A 22,608-nucleotide genomic window follows, 5' to 3' on the forward strand; every position below is an offset into this window, starting at 1 on the left:
AAATTGCAGATCACCACACCACAGTCAGTCACACACCAGTGACACCACAGTCTGTGTCTGCCATCATCACGCTGACAATATGTGTGCAAAACAGGTGGAGGGAGGAGTGATCTAAAACTTGTCTTGACAGGAGTGTGGGCCCGCCCAGCAGACGATGTGGAGGAGGGCAGGAGACGCTAGGCGGAGTGAGCCACCACAGAGAGTGAGAGGGCGGAGTCTGACGACCGCCCAGCTGATAGGTTGCCGCTGCACAATACGGAGAGCCGAGTGAGCCACCTTCTCTTGATTGACATGCGGGCGGAGTCTGCCTCCCGACTCCTGCTGATGACGTGAGGCACTAGGCGGAGTCTGTTGCTCGCTCACTAGCTTGAAGTAAAGGGAGGGAGAGTGAGCTGCCGCGACTAAGACCCGCTGCATGGATGGGTGAGCTGTGCATAGCGGGACAAGGGACCGCTAGACTGGCTGCAGAGAGCAGAGCGGAATAGCTTGAAAATCGATACTTTATCGTTTTGGGATTTTGATCCCAAAACGATAAATTGTTCAGGCCTACCAGGTACCGAACTCCAGTAACCAGAAGCAAAGACATATGAGAGTGAACACTAAACAAACATACATACATAGATACATACGACATTCATGTCACTTGTGTATCTCAGTCAGGTTGTAGGTTTCTAAATAATAACAACAACAACAACAAATAACATTTGTAAAGCGCTTTTCTCCCGTGGGACTCAAAGCGCATAGGCATGGCTCCGACCTTCGTGGTACAGAGGAAGAATTTTATAAATCTGGAAATGCCAGGCTAAACAGGTGGCTTTTCAGTCTGGATTTGAATAGCTCCAGAGATGGTGCTGTCTTTACTGGGTGTGGTAGGGAGTTCCAAAGAGTAGGGGCAGCATGACAGAATGCTCTGTCTCCAGATTTTTTGAGGTGCACTCTGGGAGTGACCAAGTTTATAGAACTTGCTGGTCTGAGGTTGTGAGAGGTGTGGTGCAGCTTCAGCAAGTCCTTCATGTATCCAGGGCCCAGATTGTGCAGGGATTTGAATGTCAGCAGTCCAATCTTGAAGAGTATTCTCCATTCTACTGGTAGCCAGTGCAGTGAGCGAAGGATCGGTGTAATGTGACAGTGGCGAGGCTGGTTTGTTAGCAATCTGGCAGCAGCATTCTGCACTAATTGCAGGCGACGCAGGTCCTTTTTGGGGAGGCCAGCATAAAGGGCATTGCAGTAGTCCAGCCGTGATGTGATGAAGGCGTGGACTAGGGTTTGAAGATCCTCTGGGGGAATCAGATGTTTAATCTTTGCAATGTTCTTCAGATGAAAGAAGGAAGATTTAACTACAGATGAAATTTAGTTTCTGAAACTCAATTCCCCATCGATTAGTACGCCAAGGCTGCGCACAAGGTTGGAGCTGTTTATGTCTGAATTCCCAATCCTGATTGGTGTTGCTTTAGGATAGAGCTGTTTTGATGGCGAGCACTGGCTTTGGACAAACAGGACCTCAGTTTTGTCAGCATTCAGTTTCAACCAGTTATCATTCATCCATGCCTGAAGCTCAGCTAAGCAAGAGTTTATTTTTGGGGTAGGGTCTGTTCCACCAGGTTTGAAGGACAGGTATAGCTGTGTGTCATCGGCGTAGCAGTGGTACGTCAGGCCATGTCAATGGATAAGTGTACCGAGTGGCAACATGTAGATTGCAAACAGCAGAGGGGATAGGATTGATCCTTGTGGCACTCCGAATTGTAGAGGTGCAGGTTTGGACATTATAGGTCCTAGGGATACTCTCTGTGTTCTGTCAGTCAGGAATGATCTGAACCACTGGAGGACTGATCCACTGATGCCACAGTACTCCTGCAGTCTGTTAAGCAGGATTTCATGGTCAACTGTATCAAAAGCAGCTGAGAGATCCAGCAGGATTAGGATGGAGCATTCCCCTCTGTCCCTTGCCATGAGCAGATCGTTGCAGACTTGGATGAGGGCTGTTTCACAGCTGTGGTGTTTCTTAAAGCCAGATTGTAGAGGGTCCAGGATGTTGTTTACTGACAGCCTGGTTTCAAGTTGCAGATAGACAGCCTTTTCAATAACTTTACCTAAGAAGGGGAGGTTGGAGACAGGTCTGTAGCTGCTCATAGCATCTGGATCCATGGAAGGTTTTTTAAGAAGGGGCTTGATGATTCCTTCTTTTAGAGAGGTAGGAAACCTCCCTGTAACACACAGCCATGGGCAGAGGTAGCCGGCTGAAAGAAAGCTTGAGGCTGGTTTCACACTGGAAACCAACGTTGTATTAGCGTTGCTACAGCGACCATTGCACCACAACGCTAAAACGGCCTTCGGGGATTATCGCGGCAATGCGAGGTAACCTCCCTTCTGGGTGCAAGCCAAGCAGGAATTAAGGCTCTCTAGCGCTCACTCCCTGTGGCTGAAATTTGAATTGTACGGAAGTGTATTGGAAAAATATGCTTCTGCGCATGCGTGCTACAACGCGAAAGTCGAAAATTGTCATAGACTTGCATGACTTCTGGTCACCATGCATGTTGCCCGACAAAGTGCTCTTGCCCATGCGTCAAAATTGCGACTTCTGGCGGATCGCATCTTACAGCGCCAGGTATGAAATGCTCCCTAGACTTTCATTGGTGTAGTGTTACCCTGCGGCAAGACAGTTTAACTCAACGCACCAGTGTGAAAGGGGCCATACAGACCAGCTGGCAGCATCACTGCCAGTACGAGGTATATTTGTACAGAATAAGCAGCCAGAGGGCTCTCAGATTTCTTCATGGGGAAAAAAAATCAATGAGTTATCGATCGGGAGGCATTATGGCACTCCTTTTGCATGCTTGTTTTAAGCACACACCTTTCAGATTTTTCAGCTATCCTAATTGATCGGTTGCAGGCGATAATGAGAGGCTGTCATGTCCTTATCAGAGGATTCTGACTATGATCCTGTATTACTTTGGTGCATCAGAGTCTTTTATCTGTTCAATCTCTAAAACTCAGATCGAAAGACTTGTCGTCCAGCCACTCGGCAATCGATGCCCCCACCTGGCCTCCTCTCGGCAGCGGCGGAAAGCTGATGAACAGCTTGTGTGAGTAGCAGATGTGAGGGATGGATCGCTTTATACCGCTGTAATTGATTGCTCTGCCACGAGGAAAATAGATACAAATGTGCTTTTTGATTTTCCTTCTTCCCTGGCGGTAATGATGAGAGAGAGAGACGCTGCACAAAATCCAGCTAGATTAAAGATTTTTTTTCTTTTGCAGTCTTCTTTTCTCTCTGCAGGTAAAACAGGCTTTGCTACCGGGACAGCAAGATCTTCGGGATAATTAAAAAGGCCAGATATTGTTTTAAACAGAGAAGCTGTGGGAAAATTAGAAATACTGTATATAGCAGAATAAACTGAAACTTTACAAACATATGTACTGGATATAGTTTATTTAAAGGAGTATGAAACTCAAACTTTAATTCTTGCTCTGAGGCCCCGTTTCCACTATCGCGAATCCGCATGCGTCTTGCGTATGCGGATTCGCATAGACAATATAAGTGAATGGGCCTGTTTCCACTTATGCGTCTGCGGGAGCGTTTTATTGTGCAGAGAAAATCTGCACGGAACACCCTGCAGAATTCGCCTGCGTGTGGAATGCAGGCGAATCGCACACAATGTATTTAATAGGGAAATCGCATGCGTTTTCCCCATGCGTTTTTTGCCGCGAATTCGCATGCGAATTCGCATAGGTACCAATGTAAATTCACACAGGCAGTGACATGGTTAAAATCGCATATACCCTCACCTATGCGAATTCACATGCGAATTCGCGGCAAAAAAACGCATGCGATTTCATCAGCGGTGGAATCCGGGCGATTCTGCACCGCAATAGTGGAAACGAGCCCTGAAACATTAACCACAGTAAAAAACAAATAGTTATTTTTAGAAATGTTTACACTTCACTGAAGCTAACTGATAAGATTGCTGGTTTCGGGACAAATTATTAGTTTGTCTTGTAATTAAGTAATTGCTGTGCAAACAAAGTAGAGACCGTTTTCTGCCTCCCCTTTGTATAGTAGAAGATTTTCTGCATTGCTGATGCTAGGTACACACCATACAATTTTCTGATATATTTACCTGCCAGATTGATTATTTCCAACATGTCCGATTTGAATTTAGATCGATTTTTCGATTTCCCGATTTTATTTATTTTATTTTTTTTTATCATTTTTGATCAGTTTCCATTGTTATATGAAAATCGATTAAAAAAAGATCAAAAATGATTTAAAAAAGGATCAGTAAATTGAAAAACTAATCGAAATTCAGTTCGGACATGTTGGAAAAAATAGATAAATCTAACAGAAAATTTTATGGTGTGTACCTAGCATTATTAGCATTATAAGTTTCTGTTAGACTTACCTACCAGTTCATTTTTTTCCAACATGTCCAATCTGATTTTTTTATTGTTTTTTAATCGATTTTCATTGATCTGAACGAAAATCGATAAAAAAAAAAAAACGATGAAAAATCGATCGAAATTCAGATCGGAACATGTTGGAAAAAATCGATTTGGCAGGTAAATCTAACAGAAAATTGTATGATGTATACCTAGCATTACACCGCTTAAAGTGGACCTGAACTCAGAACTGCTCTCTGCTCTAAAAGATACACAATAGCATGACCTTTAAACAAAAAACATTTCTTTGTTACAGCTGATATAAATCTGCACAGTTTCTGCTTCCTGATTCATGGAATCAGACATATTGTTTACAGCCTGTACTTCCAAATAGACTTATCTGTTATAGGCAGTCACAGGGGGGAAATCAAATTACAACTAGTGATTAGACACAATGAGGGGGAATTACACAGGCTAAACTCTTTAAATACATACAGGGTGCATTTCTGTTATGGTTTTCTTTTGTCCTGTGCAAGAGTTCAGGTCCACTTTAAACTGCATACACACATCCAATTTTTATTGGCCAATCACAAGCTAACTTTATCACCTCCATGTACAGTAGTTTAAAGACAACCCGTGGCGGTTCCTTGGGGGGCAGATGGGACACAGAGGCATGTTCTCTGCGTCATGACATGCCTCTGTGTCTCCTCCCACCACCACTCTCTGCCTCCTCCCCCTCCCACCGCCACCACTGCGCTATAGCCCTCTGAAATTAGCAACAATATTTGTCGCTATTTGGAGGGCAGTGTACCACTTAAGTATGGGGTGCCCCAGGGCTCAATCCTCTCTCCCCTGCTTTTTACAATTTACATGTTACCGCTTGGAAAACTAATCCAAAAACATGGCCTGACATACCACTGCTATGCGGACGACACCCAACTATATCTTTCCTTCAAGCCTGGTGTATCAGACCCAACTCTAACTATAAACGCCTGCTTACGCGAACTACAGCAATGGATGAATGACAACTGGCTGAAACTAAATGCAGACAAAACTGAACTGAAGTTCTTCTGATCGGAGGGCAGCGCATGACAACAAAACAACTTAACTTGCAGTCTTCACCACTAGGAATAGGAGGCACGGATCTACGCAGCTCTGATCATGTGCGTAGCCTGGGAGTTTTAATTGATGGGGATTTAGACTTCAGAACTCAAAATCTCTGCTGTGGTGAAATCATCCTATTTTCACCTGAAGAACATTGCAAAAGTCAAGCACCTCATCCCCCCAGAAGATCTGCCAACCTTAGTCCATGCCTTCATTACATCCCGACTGGACTACTGTAATGCTCTCTACACTGGCCTTCCAAAAAAGGTCTTGTACCGCCTACAGCTGATACAGAATACTGCTGCCAGACTGCTAACCAACCAACCCCGTCACTGCCACATAACGCCAGTCCTGCACTCCCTTCACTGGCTACCTATAGAATGGAGGGTCCTATTCAAGATCGGCCTACTGACATTTAAACCCCTAAATAATCTGGGCCCTGGATACATGAAAGATATGTTGCAGCTGCGTAGCAATCCCCACATTCTCAGATTCACAGGTTCTAATAATCTAGTCATACCCAGTGTCTACTTGGAAACTTATGGTCCCAGAGCCTTCTGTCATGCTGCCCCTACGTTTTGGAACTCCTTACCTCAACAGATCAGGACAGCTTCATCTCTGGACGTGTGTAAATGCAGACTGAAAACCCACCTGTTCAGTTTGGCATTTGCAGAAATATAACTTTGGTTGTGTGAATACTTCATCCTACTACCAATTACTGAATCTGAGAGAGCCCAATCGCTTTGAGTCGGATGGGAGAAAAGCGCTATAGAAATGTTATTGTATTGTATTGTATTATATATTGTAAAATGCCCACTAAGGGCGTTCCTGCAGGCTTTCCAGAGCTGCCATTGGGCAGCTCTCTCTCTCTGGCCGCGCTTCCCCGCCTTCCTGCACAGTGCTGTAAAAGAGAGAGATCTCTCTCCTTCATGTGTCATGACCCAGAGGTCACGAAAGTGAAAGTGGGCCAGTGCGGCCCACAGGAGCGGTAGAGAGCTGCGGTTTTGGCGGATAACTGATCCGCTCAACCCCCCGGATCAGGTAGCATATTTTTTTTTTCTTATGAGCCCACCTCAGGCTCTTTAGGGGCCTACAGATTTTGAATATTATGAACAGATTTTGTATGTAAGCTCTCATTCTATATGGAAGGAGTAAAATTAGCCAATCAAATTGGAAGTGTGTATGCACCTTTACTGTAGCTCAAGTCAGTCTGATAGTTTTGGTGTGGCAACTGCAATCTTTTTAATTAGCTTATGAGTGAAGTAGAGGTTTGAGTACCAACCCTTCCAGCAGCTTTAAAACAATTCATATCTTTTCACTATTAGTTTTTAGGTTTGTTTAATCCTTTACTGTGTACAGTATTGCACATTTGAAGCTCTTGGCGGGCCACATAAAATGGTGTGGAGGGCCAGATTCGGCCCGCGGGCCTTGAGTTTGATGCCTGTGCTTTAGATTATAGATGAAATATGAGTTTTATTGTACTTTAAGAAATAACTCCTAAGTAAACAACGACATGATCTTCAAAGGCCCTTAAAGGGAACCTGAGATGGTACAGTTGTATGTATTTGTATTTACCTGGGGCTTCCTCCAGCCCCATGAGGTCTGTAGGCTCCCTCGTCATCCTCTCTGGCCTCTCCGTCCACTTCATATTAATCCCGGTAACCTGACTGGCCGCATGAGCGGCTTGGCCAAAAGAGAACAAACACAAGGGGACACAGGAACCACAAAGCATAGTATTGGGTGCAAAAATTCAGAATATTTTTATGTTGTAAGTACTGTACACATGGGTTGTCCTGGGAAACCACCATTAACATGGAGGATTAACCGTCTCACACTCAGGTTGTTGATCTTTCTTGAATTGAAGAGGTCACACCCGAAAGTGCAGTGGGAACACTGAAACAGTGTGTCTAGTATAACTAGATAACTACACATGGAAATAGAACCATGGAGGTACCCAGTTTAACTACTTTCTAACCAGTAGTCTCTGGCTCCTTAAAGAGGAACTGTTGCGAAAATCTTAAAATGTAAAACATATACAAATAAGAAGTACATTTCTCCCAGAGTAAAATAAGCCATGAATTACTTTTCTCCTATGTTGCCGTCACTTACAGTAAGTTGTAGAAATCTGATATTACTGACAGATTTTGGGCTAGCCCATCTTCTCATGGGGGGGGGGGGGGGTTTCAGAGTTTTCTTTATTTTTTCAAAGCACTTAGTGAATGGCAGTTGCTCCGTCCAACTGCCAAAATAGTGTGCAGCGAGCAGGGAGGCTGGCCAGCATCTTTGTATTAACCATTTTCAGGGAATGTCTTTATAAAGCATAAAGGCCATGCTGAGAATCCCCTATGGAGAGATGGACTAGCCCAAAACCTGTCGGTAATGTCAGATGTCTAATACTTACTGTAAGTGACAGCAACATAGGAGAAAGGTAATTTATGGCTCATTTTACTCAGGAAGAAACATACTTCTTATTTGTGTGTTTTAAATTTTAAGATTCTCGCGACAGTTCCTCTTTCAAGGAATACTATCGATCTATGCATTTATTTTTAAATGCTGTATGTTGTAGCACACATTAGGACAAGTACTAGGAGCAATTTAAATCCTCACACAGCTGTTCCTCTCAGCTGTAAAATCCTCCATCAGTTTTAAGCCGCATCTACACTAGTAGATGCGGCCGCAATGCTCCTCTCGATTGATAAGATCCGACAGGACGGATCTCCGCACCGCCGATTCCCTGCTCGCTCCCCGCGAGGGGACAATGGCAGGGAATCGAGCGGAAGATAAGCGCCGCCGGCGGGGACGGGCGGGCACGAGCGGGGAATCGAATGTGGCGCACGCGCGGCGAGCGGGGACGCGGCGGGCATGCGGAAGAGGCGATCCGGCGGCTAAACGAGCCGCCGGATCGCAGCCTCATCTACCCGTGTAGATGAGGCTTTAGATACAAAATGTATCTAATACTGACAGCTCCCAGAGGGCTAGACCATGTCTCTGCACAGGGGAGTTGCTATCAACTCCTCAGTTCATAGTTTAATTATCACCTTGCTGATAGAATCTTATTGATATGGTGGTAAGGGGTTAAAGATTCTACCAATGCGTGTTTATTATATTTGCTTCTCTTGACTGATAAAGATACTAATAATGCTAATTGTAGACAGTGGTCTGCCCCTCTCAGCAGTTTGTAAAGTGGATGCAGCCTGGAGTGAATCATCATAAGCAGGCAGACAGGCAACCAGTCTGAGTGTAAACACAGACTAGTGTTATAGCTAGTTATATTCCAGCAATATTACAGCTAATTTAGTTACCTGTTACCACCTCAGATCAGCCTATTTCTCCTCATGTCTCCTGCATGCTGTGATGTCTCCTGCATGCTGTGAGTGACACAGTGAAATATATTTGTGAGCTGTGTGAGAAATGAATTTTTAAGCAGGGATAGAGGGAGAGAGACCTGGGTGAATAAATAAAGTGCCCCTAGCACTAGTGGTAATGTGTACACTAATATAGTGTATTAAAAAAAAAAAAAAGTTGTTTCAATCGATAGTATTCCTTTCAGGATACTATTAGGTAAGAAAATGGAGCTCACCAACGTCACGCTGCATGGACCTATCTCTCTCTCCATTCGCGACGCTCTCCTGTTGCTGCAGCCGACTCGCTCTGCTGTCGATATGACAAAAGAGTTCTGTTACCCAGTCAGGACCCAATCACACTGACCACATGGTCAGGAGCCAATGGTGCTCTGACAGAAGTCTGCCTAGATTAACTGCATGCTTGCTTCAGGTGGGTGAGTCAGACACTTCTGATGCCAGAGAGGTCAACCTGACTGCCAGGTGACTGGTATTGTATAAAAGGAAATAAATATGACCGCCTCCAAAAGTCTATCACTTCAGGTTCTTTGTAAGCCAAACTCTATGGGAGGAAAGGAAAAAGATACTCTTTTTTTCCAGGTCGTCTGTATACAGTACAAGGATAGTGACAAACTGTAAGTCTTTTGCTGAATAGTCCTGTATCTAGTGAAACAGGGCAAGGATGGAAGCTCCTGACAGGAAGTGATTACATGACATTCCAGGCAAAAGGCTCAGAATACCATGTGGTTGCTTACTAAGCACTGTGCCCACATCTTGCCCTTTTTGTGTCAAACCAGACCTCTATGGCAAATAATTCAATTTGGTCACATGACTCTTAAAGGGAACCTGAAGTGAGTAAAATTATTTAAAATAAACACATGACATAGCTGCAAATTAATATTACATACTAACCTCACCATCAGTTCCTCTCAGAAGCTCCCCATTTCTTCTTACATTGATCCCTTCCAGTTCTGACAATATTTTGTCAGAACTGAAATAAAGCAGTTGCTGTCAGTTATATATCAGCAGCTGTCAGTTACAACTGAATGTGCAAGGTAATGTTCATGTTTCTGTATGGCTCAAGTGGGTGATATTACAGTTAAACAGTGTGCTGACCAGGAAACTGTTATGGGGTAATGGCCATTTTTAAAATGGAGGACATCAAATTCATTGATCACAGTGGACAAATGGGACGCAGGAGAGGAGAAAGAGATTGAGTAGTAGACTGCACAGGAGGTAAGTATGACCTGGGTATGGTTATTTTGACTTTTTATTTTCAGTTCAGGTTCTCTTTAAACAGCCAGGCAGACTGGGGTAAGAGCTGGTCATGTGGGGCAGGGCTGCTATTTCATACTGCATTATTGGTCTGTTGACTGCATAGTGTGGGGTATAGACAGCTAAGAAAATCACAGCCAGTATCTCTGGAGGCTTTTTTTTTTTTATAGGAAACCGCTTATGGAAGGATTTCTGGCCGGATGCTTTGATACAGGCAGCACGGTGGCTTAGTAGATGGCACTATCGCCTTGCAGAACTAGAATCCCCGGGTTCAAATCTGGTTCAAAATTCAAAAGTGCCTCAGTGGGAAATGGTCTCAAAATGTATTGCTCTTGCTGGGCAATGCTTGGAGTGTACCAACTACAAAACTGAAGCAAATCTAAAGCCACCGGGTGTAAAATACTCCCTATTCCCCAGTGAACACTCCCTCTTTGTCGTCATGTAGAAGGTCTTGCTTGTGTAATAGATAGCGGAGATGCCGCCACAGCAGTGAGCCTCCGCCGCGCAGTTACATTTTGGAGTTTTGCCTGGTCCCTCAGTTGCACATAGACTGAGGGCTACGCGCGCGTGCACTATGCGACAGGACATTTATGCGAGTAGAAGGGGAGTCAGCTGATCAGCCGGTCAGCTGACTCCAGCAGTGCTCCGGATTGGCCGAGTAACTGGGGCGGCGCTGTGGAGCGCTCTGAGTATATATAGGACCTGCCTGTCAGTTGCTCTTTGTCTGCTGTTGCAAATGCTACGTGTTAGCACTCAGACCTTAGTCAGATGCCAAAGTGTGCTAGAACCAGCAGGAGCTGGGGATCCACACTTAGTCAGATTCTGTTGATAGCTTAAAGTACTAATTGAATTGTATTATTTGTTATGACCCTCTGCTAGCCTTGACTACTCTTCTGTCTACTGATTCTGTGCCTCTGCCTATCTGATCTTGTTGCCGACTCAGCTTGAACATTACTCTGTTTTAGTCTTCTGTCTTTGTACCGTATCTGTCTTTGTGTTACCGAATCTGCTTGTCTGACTCTCCGACCCTCACCAGTAAGCTTAGTTCTGGTGAGGGATTCTCAGTATAGCTATCATCTGCTCCTCAGGTTATTGATAGCTGCAGTACAGTCTTAATCACCTGCTCCTCAGGTTATTGAAGGCTGCAGTACAGTCTTAATCACCTGCTCCTCAGGTGCTCATCACTTGCTCCTCAGGTGAATAGTAGCAGCAGCATCGTCTTATTCACCTGTGCCTCAGGTGACCTCCTGCTGCAGTACAGTCTGAATCACCCTCTCCACGGGTGATCAGTACCTTCTGTTGTACTGTTGCACCAAACACTTATCCTTACATCTGGTTGTCCTGTGTCTTGCTATACTCGCATTATTGGTGATTCTGCAGATCACCACATAATCAGATATAGCATCTGTTATTGATGATACTGCAGATCACCAATGATCAGAAAATCTGTCCTTGCTGACACCACTCGTTACAGCTTGGTTACAGATTTTCAGAGGTTCCCTACAAGCAGTTGTCAGGAAGTGAGTGCATGACACCCTGATAGATTGGCATCACCAGGAATTATAGGTTATGGTACTGATGTATTGCCCTCCAGGGTAAATATATGGGATGGCCTGCAGCGTAACCCAAGTGCTCAGAGCATCAGCGTCCGTATAATTCAGGTGAGTCTGAATGAGTCCTGTGCAACCCTCATATGTATTAATAGGTGACTGGATTCAACCTTACCGCATTGAAAGATGTACTTTCTCATTTTTATGACCACAGTTACATTTAGTGCCCATTCATACAGGGGCGGTGCAGTGCGGTAAATTTACTGCACCCCACCGCAGCCTTATGAAAGTCTGTGGTAGTTCATACTACCCACGTGCAGTATGCTGCGCCGGAAGAGCCCTACCTAATGCGCGGACATACCTGCGTTACCACATGGCTGCTGCGGCATTCTGCTTCGGGCCTGAAGTCATGTAAGTCTATGGCGACAGCTGGTTTGCCAAAATATTGGTGTTGCGGCGCGCATGCTCGGAAGCGTATTTTTAAAATCCACTTCTGCACACTTCCGTATTTTCCAAACAGGAAGTGACCGCAAGCGAGTATCATTTACTGTTTGGATTCAGGACAGAAGGGGATTACCGCACACTAGCGCCGTAATCCCTGAAGGCCTGTTTGTGATTCATGCAACTGGTATTGTTCAAAAAGGGAAATAGATATGGCAGCCTCCATATTCTTCTCACTTCAGGTGTCGTTTAGATTCAGAGTATTTTATTGGAATTTTTGGCAGAAAATAGTATGCAAGAAATAGTATAGAAAGTTAGTTATACAGTAAGAGCAGTGTTTCTAAATGAGAAAGGACATGATTGGCCGAAACATGTGGGTAGGCGGAGCTTAAGGACGCCAGACCTCTCTTGCACTATAGTCCCTTGCTGATCCCCGCTGACTAACTACGTGAGCAAGGGTAGATCACGGAACAGAAGGCTGCCATCTGGGGATCCCATCATCTCGCTCATGTGCCCAGAAGACCCACATACCTCCCAACTTTTCGAGATGAGAAAGAGGGACACTTTAGCCACGCCCCTGCTACACCCCTGATTACACCCCTGTCACACCCCTAGTCACGCTTACCATAAAGATTTCATAAGAAAAATATGTTTTATAATTCAAACCACACTGGTCCTTTCTATCCTGGTTCATTTTCCTTCATAGTCACATTTTAAAATCAGTAATATATCAATTTAAAGGATTTGAAGAAAGCTTAGAGTCAATCAAACACATTTTTTAGTAAGGAACTATATATATTTACATAGAAAGAGGGACAAAGTCCTGAAAGAGGGACAAATGAGGAGGAAAGAGAGATAGAGGGATAGGGCTTCCAAAGAGGGACAGTCTCTCCGAAAGAGGGACAGTTGGGAGCTATGGACCCACGAGTTGTGAGTAGCCAAGCAGGACTGTGAGGGTGGATGATTGAGTTACAGTGGGCACAAGATCGGGGGCGTCTGGCCGGACTAAGCCCTTACAGCCAACCCATGTGTCTGCTACTACTTGGAGACGCTGTGCTGCTGTGGCCATTATCAGCTTGCAAACCTATGCTATCTTGTGGCTAAACTAACATCTGGCTTTCTGCTATTGCTGCTGACCAACTGGCTGTTTATAGTATTTATCTACCACTGGCAATTGGGACTTGCCTGCTATCTATTGAAGACTGTTGTGTCTGACTATACAGATGCATCGACTAGAATCGTTAACATCTATAGTGATGGGAGTTCTCTGTTCTGATGCAATCTAGTTACCAATAGTCATTACAAACCTTACTGGTGCACGGTGCAGCTGCAGCTTACACCTTATAGATTCTCACACAGTGTATGTGCTCGTGGGCTGTTGTGTATGTGTGAAGATGTGAGTGTGGTACCCCCCTTGATGGATGGTATGAGAGGTCGTACAGTCCGCAGTATTGTTTTTTTATTTAGTGTGTTGATCAGGTGTCCTTATTTGAAGATTGTCAATAAAGTTTTTTGTACTTTTGGAAAAAGAGGTCTAGATTCATCTTCTTTTCTATTCTAGTTTTTGTAGTTCTATTAACTAAGTTGTAGACCCTGGATTATTGCACGCACTGAAGTATGGCGCACTTACGCCTACCCTGCGCAATATACATGGAGATAAAATTCCTTTAAAAAGTGAGGACTCTTATTATCCTGCTTTTCTAAATGATTGTCTTTCAGCTAAGTATAGCCAGGGCTGCCATGTATTAGTTAAGGATAGCCAGGGCTGCCATGTATTAGTATAAGGTATTATTGTGTCATTGACAATTGCAATGAGGCGCTTGTTTATAAGTATATCATTAATAATTTCTTTGGTTAAAGCTAAGGATAAGATCGGTTGGACCTTTAAAGGAAACCAGAGCCGCTAATAAATAAAGGGAAGTGCGCTCTCTACGTATCTCTCCGGCGGCTGCCGTTGAGATACGTACAGAGCGCACTTCTCTTGCGCAGATTGGCCACGACTGGATGAAGTTGGGACAGGACCCGGTAACGAAGAGGGAGAAGACTGAGGACGGCGGCATGGGAGCGATCCGTGCGCATGGGGCTGGAGGAAGCACCAGGTATGTATAAAACTTTTAGTTTAAAATGTCTCTGGTACACTTTAAGGGCTGTTTCACACTAGACAAAGTGTGCACAAAGGAGATTTTGTTCTCACGTTCCCAATGCATGGCATGAGCAGCGAGGTCTGTTTAAGCGTAAATATTGGCAGCTCTAACACAATATCCCGACAGAAAACCGAGTGCATTGTCCTGGATGCTTTATATTGCAATGAGTGGGAACGCTTCCTGTACTGTGAACAGTAATATGAAAGTCAGTGGCCTTTCATGCTACCATGCGTATTACGCACAATGTGCAGTGCTTCATAACTGACAGTGTAAGAGCCCTTTATAAAATAAATTCTTGCTGCAGGTTTATGCAAATGGGAACAATGGACTACTTTTTAGAAACCCTTGCTATGGTCTGATACGACCCAGGTAAGAATTGAAAAGATTTGCAGGATGACTTGTATACTCCAGCGATACCCAAACCAAACATGCTTAAGCAACTCAAAGTCGCAGAGTCTGTTCAATCCTGGCTCATGGTTATGAATAGCCACCTCTTGAAGGACGGCGGCGTCCCGGGGAAGATATGCGCAGGCCGTTAATCTAGCGTTGCAGTGTATGAGTTTAAACACGCAGCAGCTTCTTTTAATAATTCACAGCATGGCACTAAAAACCTGGAAGGTAAATACTAATTCACATAAATGAGCTCATTCAATATTTATACCCCTCCGAAACAGGGATTTAATTAAGACCTAAGCGCTTCTCCGCTCGTATTGATACCCGGCGTTGCGGGATAATTGGAGAGCCGTCAGGAGGTAATTCTACAAGACGTAAAGTATTAAACGTATATCATAAAACCTGTAACTCTTCCCAGCATTTTTTCTGTTCTAAAGCTGATGCGCTACATTAAGGGAGAACTCTGGTGTAAACAATCTGTCCATAGCTGGCTTGTAAAATGTGCCCCCTGGTGTCCACAACCTGACCCCAAACTCGTTTCATTGTGACCCCCCCCTGTCCTTCACACAATCATCAGGTTACATAGAGCACCCATGTGATCCCTTTAGTTTTTTCCTTGTTAGTGCTTGCCACATTGCCCTGTTAAGAATTTATAGAGATGTTGCTGCTTTAAAGGGAACCCGAGGTGACAGATAACAGTATATGGAGGCTGCCATATTTATTTCCTTTGAAACAATGTACATTGCCTGGAAGTCCTGCTGATCCTCTGCCTTTAATACTTTTAGTCATAGACCCTGAACAAGCATGCAGATCTGATGTTTCTGACAAGGTTAGCTGAATGCTTGTTTTAGGTATGTGATTCAGACACTACTGCAGCCAACGAGTTCAGAAGGGCTGCCAGGCAACTGGTATTGTTTAAAAGGAAATAAATATGTCAGCCTTCATATGTCTGTCAACCTCGGGTTCCTTTGAAGGGAAGAGGGAGGAGACTGGTGCATGAGTAGCTACTGAATAAATAAGATGGTGATATGTTTGTTGTCTGCCTGCATAACTAATTCACAATACCTTTAACCAGTTAAGGACCACAGGCTTACACCCCCCTAGTGACCAGGCCATTTTTTTTACAATTTAGCTGTAACGATTGGTGTAGCAAACAGAAGTCTGGTTATTGTGTGATCTGCAGTATCACCAATAAATCAGACACTATACCTGATTATATGGTGATCTGCAGAATCACCAATAATGCAAGTATAGCTAACAAGGTAATAGTACGTGTGCAGTGCTTGGTGCAACAGTAAGGCCCGGTTCACACTTGCGGTGGCCCTCCGGAATCGCCGTGCCGGAGCCGCACCGCCTGCAGAACGGACGGAACGGACGCACGGCATAGCAATTAAAGCCTATGCGTCCGTTCACATGGGTCCGTTCTGCAGAACCGGAGCCGGACCGGATCCGGGCCGGATCCGGACTCCGGCCTCCGTTCCAACATGCGCTATTTTTTCATCCGGCCCCTCCGGCAGCCGTATCCGGGGCGGAGCCGGACTGCACCATCCGGCCAATACAAACAAATGGGAACCGGAGGCCGCACAACACACTGGCTGAGAAATCCGGATGTTCTACCCCACTTCCTATGCGGATTTTTGCGGCGATATTGGCTGGGGACACATGGGCAAGCATTTTGGAGTGGAGCAGCACGAGCTGGAGGTGTTGGCAGGATGTTGGCAGCATGTCGGAGGTGGAGGTGAGTGCTAAACAGCAGAGGGCCTGATTCCACAGGTCCCCCTTCTGCTGACCTCCCAGACCCCAACATTTTTTTTTTTTTTTACGTTAACTTTGCCAAACGGATCCGGATCGCATCCTGATTACCACCTGATGCAACCTGACCGGATCCGGATCGGATCCGGATCAGAACCGTACGGTTCCGATCCGGATCCGGTCAGGTCATCCGGTCCGTTTGGCAAACAACCGCTAATGTGAACCGGGCCTTATACTGATTAGTTTCAGCAGAACCTCACCAGAGGAGCTGGTGGGTACTATCAGTAATGAACCTCACCAGGGACAAGGGCTCACTGGTGAGTAGAGTGGTCAGACAGATCGGTTCAGCAACAGGCAGAAGGATAGAGGTATTTCAGGCAGAGTCAGCAACAGGATCAGATGGGCAAAAGTACAGAATCTTATAGCGTAAGAGTAGTCAGAAGAGAGCCAAAGTCTTAAACAGAATATCAAGCAATAATAACAGTAGTAATAATAATTCCTAGTCTTGTGTGAAATCCCTGGTTTCCTCCCAGATCAAAGCACACCGGAACTAATCTAAGGTCTGAGTGCTCACGTGAAGCATTCGTAACAGCAGACAGTTTGCAAGTGATTACTCGGAGGCTTAAGAAGCGGAGGAGACCCCCTCGGCCACGCCCATCAGCTAATCAGAGCTGCCGAGAGTCTCCTCTGACGTCAGCCGTCCGGCAGGTCAGCTGACGCGCCTCCTCCTCGCATAAAGGTCCTGTCTGTGTGCGCGCGCGCGCGACAAAGCCACCCTATGAGCCAGTGACAGTCCCCTCGGCGTGCTAGACGCCGGAGGGACAGGAGAAACGCCCGACAGGGAACCTGAAGCAGCTGCGGGGGCATCCTGACTGCCCGCAGCTGCATCCACACGGAATGTTACATCAGCACATTGCAGCTTTAACAGTGTGCTGCAAGGCCATACAACTTAGCACACAAATGAATCTTGCCCCCTTTTCTTTCCTCCAACAGAGCTTTCTGTTACAGTCTTGTATGTTAGATGCCCTTACACTCATTGATTTTTCCAAGCTGTGTATAATTTGCATTAACCTTACATGCAAGTTGGATTAATTATCACATCATTGACCAACTCTGATGTGTTGGTATGTATACATTTGCCGCAATGGTCATACCATTACCATATAATCATGCTGTCCACCTATCTGCTAAGCAGAGTGTTCTGCTCAGTGGAGGAAGGAAAGTGGTCTGCTGGCGCCTGTGGCAGTCAATAACCATAGTGATTGGGCGTGGTTTTCCAGCATGCCTTTTGGCTAATAATTAGGTGGTGGACAGTGCGAGACGTCTGTACACACTTGGAAAAGGTACCAGAAATGATCATGAAAACTCATTTTGAGTGACTCCAGTTGCTTGGGTTTACAGCCTGTACATCTTGGTCATACCTTAAAGAGAAAGACCTTTGTTGACTGGTTATTGGTTCTTCGTGATTTGTGTAACAGTTCATGAACTTTAAAAACTCTTTAAACCCAGGAAGCCTATATAAGTAAAGACTCCCCATCTTCTATTTCCTTACCACCCGTCACTCCCCAATCTTCTCCTCCTACTGGTGATCTTTGGAAGTACTGTTACTTTGGCTGCCTTATGCTTGGCCCAGGGTGCACAGGACTCAACAAATTTCCCCAGGCGTGAGACCTTTAGGTGAAATTTATGACTAATGTGGAACTATGGGTCCATCTTCTCTGGTGTTTTTCTCCCTGCCATTTGCTCTGCTGTTTCTTTGTACAGAACAACCTTTACTTTTTCTTCTCCTTTCTCAGCTGTGTCTGTACTTCGGCTTTTGTATAGGACTATTTACCCCCTTCCCATAAAATACTGGGCTTCAGCTTCTCAAGCAAGCGTCAAACGCCTTTCACTTCTTTAAATTGAGCCAAACAGACATGGGCCCATATGCAATTCACTTTTTCTCCCGTGTTTTCTCCTCGGAGATAATTTTTCATCTTTTTAAAGTAACTTTTCAGCATTTCTCAAATCAAATAGTGCCAGAAAGTTGGTGAAAACGTACTATCAAAATTATTTTGAGCATTTTCTTGCGTTCTGGTGGTATACAATGCATTCTATTGACACATTTGAAAATATCACTTAGGAGAAAACTCAGGAGAAAAAATCAATTGCATATGGGCTGTTTCCAGGAAACACTTTTTTTCCTTCTTTCTTCTGCTTAGTTTTTTAGTAGACATTTTCCACTTGTAAATTGTGCAGGAAAAAATCTTTCATCTCAGTGCAAAACTTTATTGTTGCCGTACTGTTTTTTGTTTTACCTATAAACGGTATACTGAATAAAGTCAATTTTTCTGCTGTGACTCCATCCCAAGTCCAAAGTGACATTGTGGAAGAGGTGACTAATCTGTAGTGCTGTGCTAGCCCCACCCCTGCCTTGTGTGTCAGTGCCTGCAGCCTGTCCCTTACCTCAAGAGGAGCCACCCAAGGCTGCCTAAAGGTGATCACCTGCCTGGATAAATTACATTGGCTCAACCCCGAGGATCCTGTATCATTAACATTGACATTCATGACAGGCTCTGTCTTTTTTTAGTTGAAGTACTTTTTAAAAACTAAAAAAGCCAATACAAAGATACATTTAGAAAAAACGCTTGTAAAAGTATGTGTAAATATTCTCTGCATTGTTTCCTATGCTTTATTCTGTAAAAATAAAAATAGCTGTAGATGATAATTCGATATAAAGTAAGGACCAGTTTGCCACTTTGCAGGATTTCACTAGAAGATGGATGGACTTCTCCAGTGAGGACTTGTTTTTAAGGCAATGCCTTCCTGTTTGTAACTTAATCCCTCAGATAACTGATACAACAATAAAGAGGGAAGAACTGTGACTTTCTGCCAACTTGGAGAGGAAGTTGTGGATCTATTGTTGTTTCAGGCTGAAAACAATGTGCTGAATTGTTTGGTGTAGGAGGAAGACGGAGTATCTGTGTCTTTGTGAAGTCATGCTGTAGAATGCGCTCAAGGCAAAGTTGCCTTTCCCATAAGGCCCTTGTGTACACTACGATTAGAGGGCTTACTACAGTTAAAGAAAATGTGTTGTAAAAAATCATTTCTGTTCTTGTTTTTGCATTTATTTGCTAAGGCTGGATTCACGCTATACCGGATGAAAAACTGATCCTGTAAATACTGATCTGTTTTCTGTATAAACAGATGAGTTTCTTACATTGTGCATCAGTTGTTCATCCGTTTATCAGCATCAGCGCCACCGCGAGTGGTTCTCGTGCAGGTGCAGTAGTTCTGCTGACCTGACAAGGTCGGCATCTTGCACCGTAGGGGACCACGTTGAGCTGCGGTGAGGGCACAGGGAGGCTGAAAGGGGATGTAGGAATCCCCAGGTAAGTAGATTTTTTTTTTTATACTCCTCGGATATTACCTTAATGTCTAATCTATTGTAAATGTCTTATAATGTAGGCTGGTCTTTACTTGAGGATGGAGGATGGGTTGTGTTAAAGGAGAACTGCATTTAATGGGGTTTTCCTTTCTGCAGAGTCCCAGAGCAGAAGAACAAAGCCCCGGTCCCGGTGGAATGGATGCACCTGGCGGTGGTGGCGTGTGGCGAGCGAGTAGAGGAAACCGTGACTATGCTGAAGTCTTCTGTACTCTTCAGTGTGAAAAAAATCAAATTTCACATCTTTGCAGAGGATGACTTGAAAGCAGAATTTGAACGCAAGGTGGGTGAATAAGAGATCGCACTTTGTATAATGTTAATGGAAACCATACAGCTGTTCCCACCCAGCGATAGTCATAGTGAAGGCAGGTGTACACATGCAGCTGCAATCTGATGTACAAAGTGCGGCTTAAAGGGGACCCGAGGGGAGAGTAATATGGAGGACGCCATATTGATTTCCTTTTAAACCATACCTGTTGCTTGGCAGTCCTTTTAAACTTTCTGGCATGAGCAGTGCCTGAATCACACACCTGAAACAAACATGCAGCTAATCCAGTCACACTTCAGTCAGGGCACCTGATCTGCATGCTTGTGCGGGGTCTATGGCTGAAAGTGATAGAGACACAGGATCAAGAAGACAGCCAGGTAACAGTCATTTGTTACAGGAAATCATATTACTCTCAATCTGGGTTCCCTTTTACCATGGGAAAGACTTTATTTGAGAGATGCAGTCATTTCTATGGAACAGTGAGGTGGAAATAGACGGGACAACCTGCAGCGCTTTATCCAGGGGACAAAAACAACATTCCAGTCAGTAATTTATTGGAAGGCTGTACAGACCAATGATTGTCATCAAATCCCATCATTAAATTGGACCTGAACTCAGAAAGTCCTCTCTGCTCTAAAAGAAACGCAACAGCATAATAACCTTTAAACTAAAAATATTTTTTTGTTACAGCTGATACAAATACTAAAATAAATCTAAACTCTTTCTACTTCCTGATTTATGGAGGACATATTGTTAACCTCCTGTGCTTTCAATTGAGATTATCTGTCATCTCTGCCATAGCGGTCATGTTTCGTAGGGGAGGGATCAAATTACAACATGAGTGGAAATTAAACAGGCTAATCTCTCTATCTACATACAGGGTGCATATCTCTATTTTCTTTCTGTCCTGTGCAAGAGTTCTGGTCCACTTTAAGTGTTACTGTGCTTCAACCAACAAAAAGAAAAGTTGAAGGAATATCTATAGCCTGAAGTACGCGTACGAGAGGAATCGGCGCAGTAGACTTGGGCGCAGGATACAGCCGGTATATGGCTGATCTTGCTGCTGCACAAGTTCTTAGCCGTGTTAAATACTATTCCCCCTCCAGGCAGCCATGGATGCTGGGGAATGAAATAATTCGGCTTCCAGCAATTGTTGGAAGCCGAATTATTGGGTTTTAAAAGTAACTTCAGTTACGTCTTCTGAGACGGCGCCAAAGTTACTCCCTGTGCGCCCAAGTCTCCTGCGCTGAATTTACTGTGTTCTGTAGAAGTAATGTACATGATACACTAGCATCAGAAGAAGCGAGGAATACCACTGCGAAACTGCTATAAGGCTGTGCACCATAGGCGCCCACTGCCCTTGTGAGCACAGCACAACGCACTTTGGAAGATAGAAGTAGCTGCACAGCACTTTGCCTCATCATCCATACGATATTTATATCAACCTGATTGTTGCTGCATGACCACTTTGTTTTTAAACTGCATTGGTGCCAGAATTTTGTTTTCTGCCTTTATGTGCTGAAGTAGATGGGTCTTTTTAATAATATTAAGTAAAGCCCTAGTTTACCTTTCCACATTTTTTATTTGTTAGCAAATAGGCGAATATGCCATCAGTCACACTATTTTCCAAAGTGGTGTAGTTGTTCCAGAGAAGATTGATCACATGACCCAGAGATCTGTGCACAAAGTATGTAGCCGCAATCAGAATGGCAGTTACTTACACAATACTGAGTCATCAGCTAGCCCCGCTCACTATTTTAGTTTTTACAGATTCTCTTTAAAAAAAAGAAATGGTTTGTGTAGCACTGATACCTGTCATGAATTCTTTAATAAAAGCAGAGTCACCCTTTACACACTCAGGTTTCTATAATAACTTACCTTTATTTAATATATTTCCGCTTCAGCTCGGGGAATGGCCACATCAGCTCTCCAGAAAGTACGATTACAAGATCTATCCGATAACATTTTCTGTCGGCAACGCTCAGGAATGGAAGAAATTATTCAAGCCCTGCGCAGCCCAGAGACTCTTCCTTCCGGTAAGAGTTCCATCATACCGTTCAGGCGTTTGATGTCCTTTCTGCATCTGGTCCATTCAAGTTGCTTTTTATGCATTCTTTAAGCCTCCTCTGGCAACGATTGCTTTCTGGAATGTATTTGATGCTTTATTTAAACTCTCCTGGCCGGCATATGTGTTCCAGCTTATTACCTCCTTCCCTGTATAATCCCCTCCTGGACCCGCTCAGAAGCTTGCTGACATTGCCTAAAAGGCATACAGCACCAGGCAGTGATACTTGCTTGACATTATTATTAATTATTAATCCCTTTGGTTGTTAGGATCCCTATATATATTGAGCTGGCGTGAATCTGGGCAGCAGAAAATAATAGGTGCCGGGTTCTTTGCTTCTAATGCCTGCCAACTATAGTTTTCACAAGATATTTCATTAAGCGCTGCACCCAAAATTATAAATATCCGTTGTGCTCAATTATCAAATATGCATAAAAACAAATGAGACTTGTAGAATAGTCCTTAAAGGGAACC

General features: G+C 44.3%; 1 protein-coding gene across 1 annotated transcript in view; it reads left to right on the top strand.

Annotated features, from left to right (window-relative positions):
* Positions 1 to 22,608, top strand: part of GXYLT2 (glucoside xylosyltransferase 2) — a 71,353-nt gene that overhangs the window by 25,789 nt on the left and 22,956 nt on the right. The window contains exons 2-3 of the mRNA XM_068251871.1: positions 19,901 to 20,084; positions 21,974 to 22,105. Coding sequence (XP_068107972.1) covers positions 19,901 to 20,084; positions 21,974 to 22,105 — 316 coding nt within the window. The remainder of the gene's footprint in view (positions 1 to 19,900; positions 20,085 to 21,973; positions 22,106 to 22,608) is intronic.

Source organism: Hyperolius riggenbachi, chromosome 9 (genome assembly GCF_040937935.1).
Source record: "Hyperolius riggenbachi isolate aHypRig1 chromosome 9, aHypRig1.pri, whole genome shotgun sequence".
NCBI lineage: Eukaryota > Metazoa > Chordata > Amphibia > Anura > Hyperoliidae > Hyperolius > Hyperolius riggenbachi.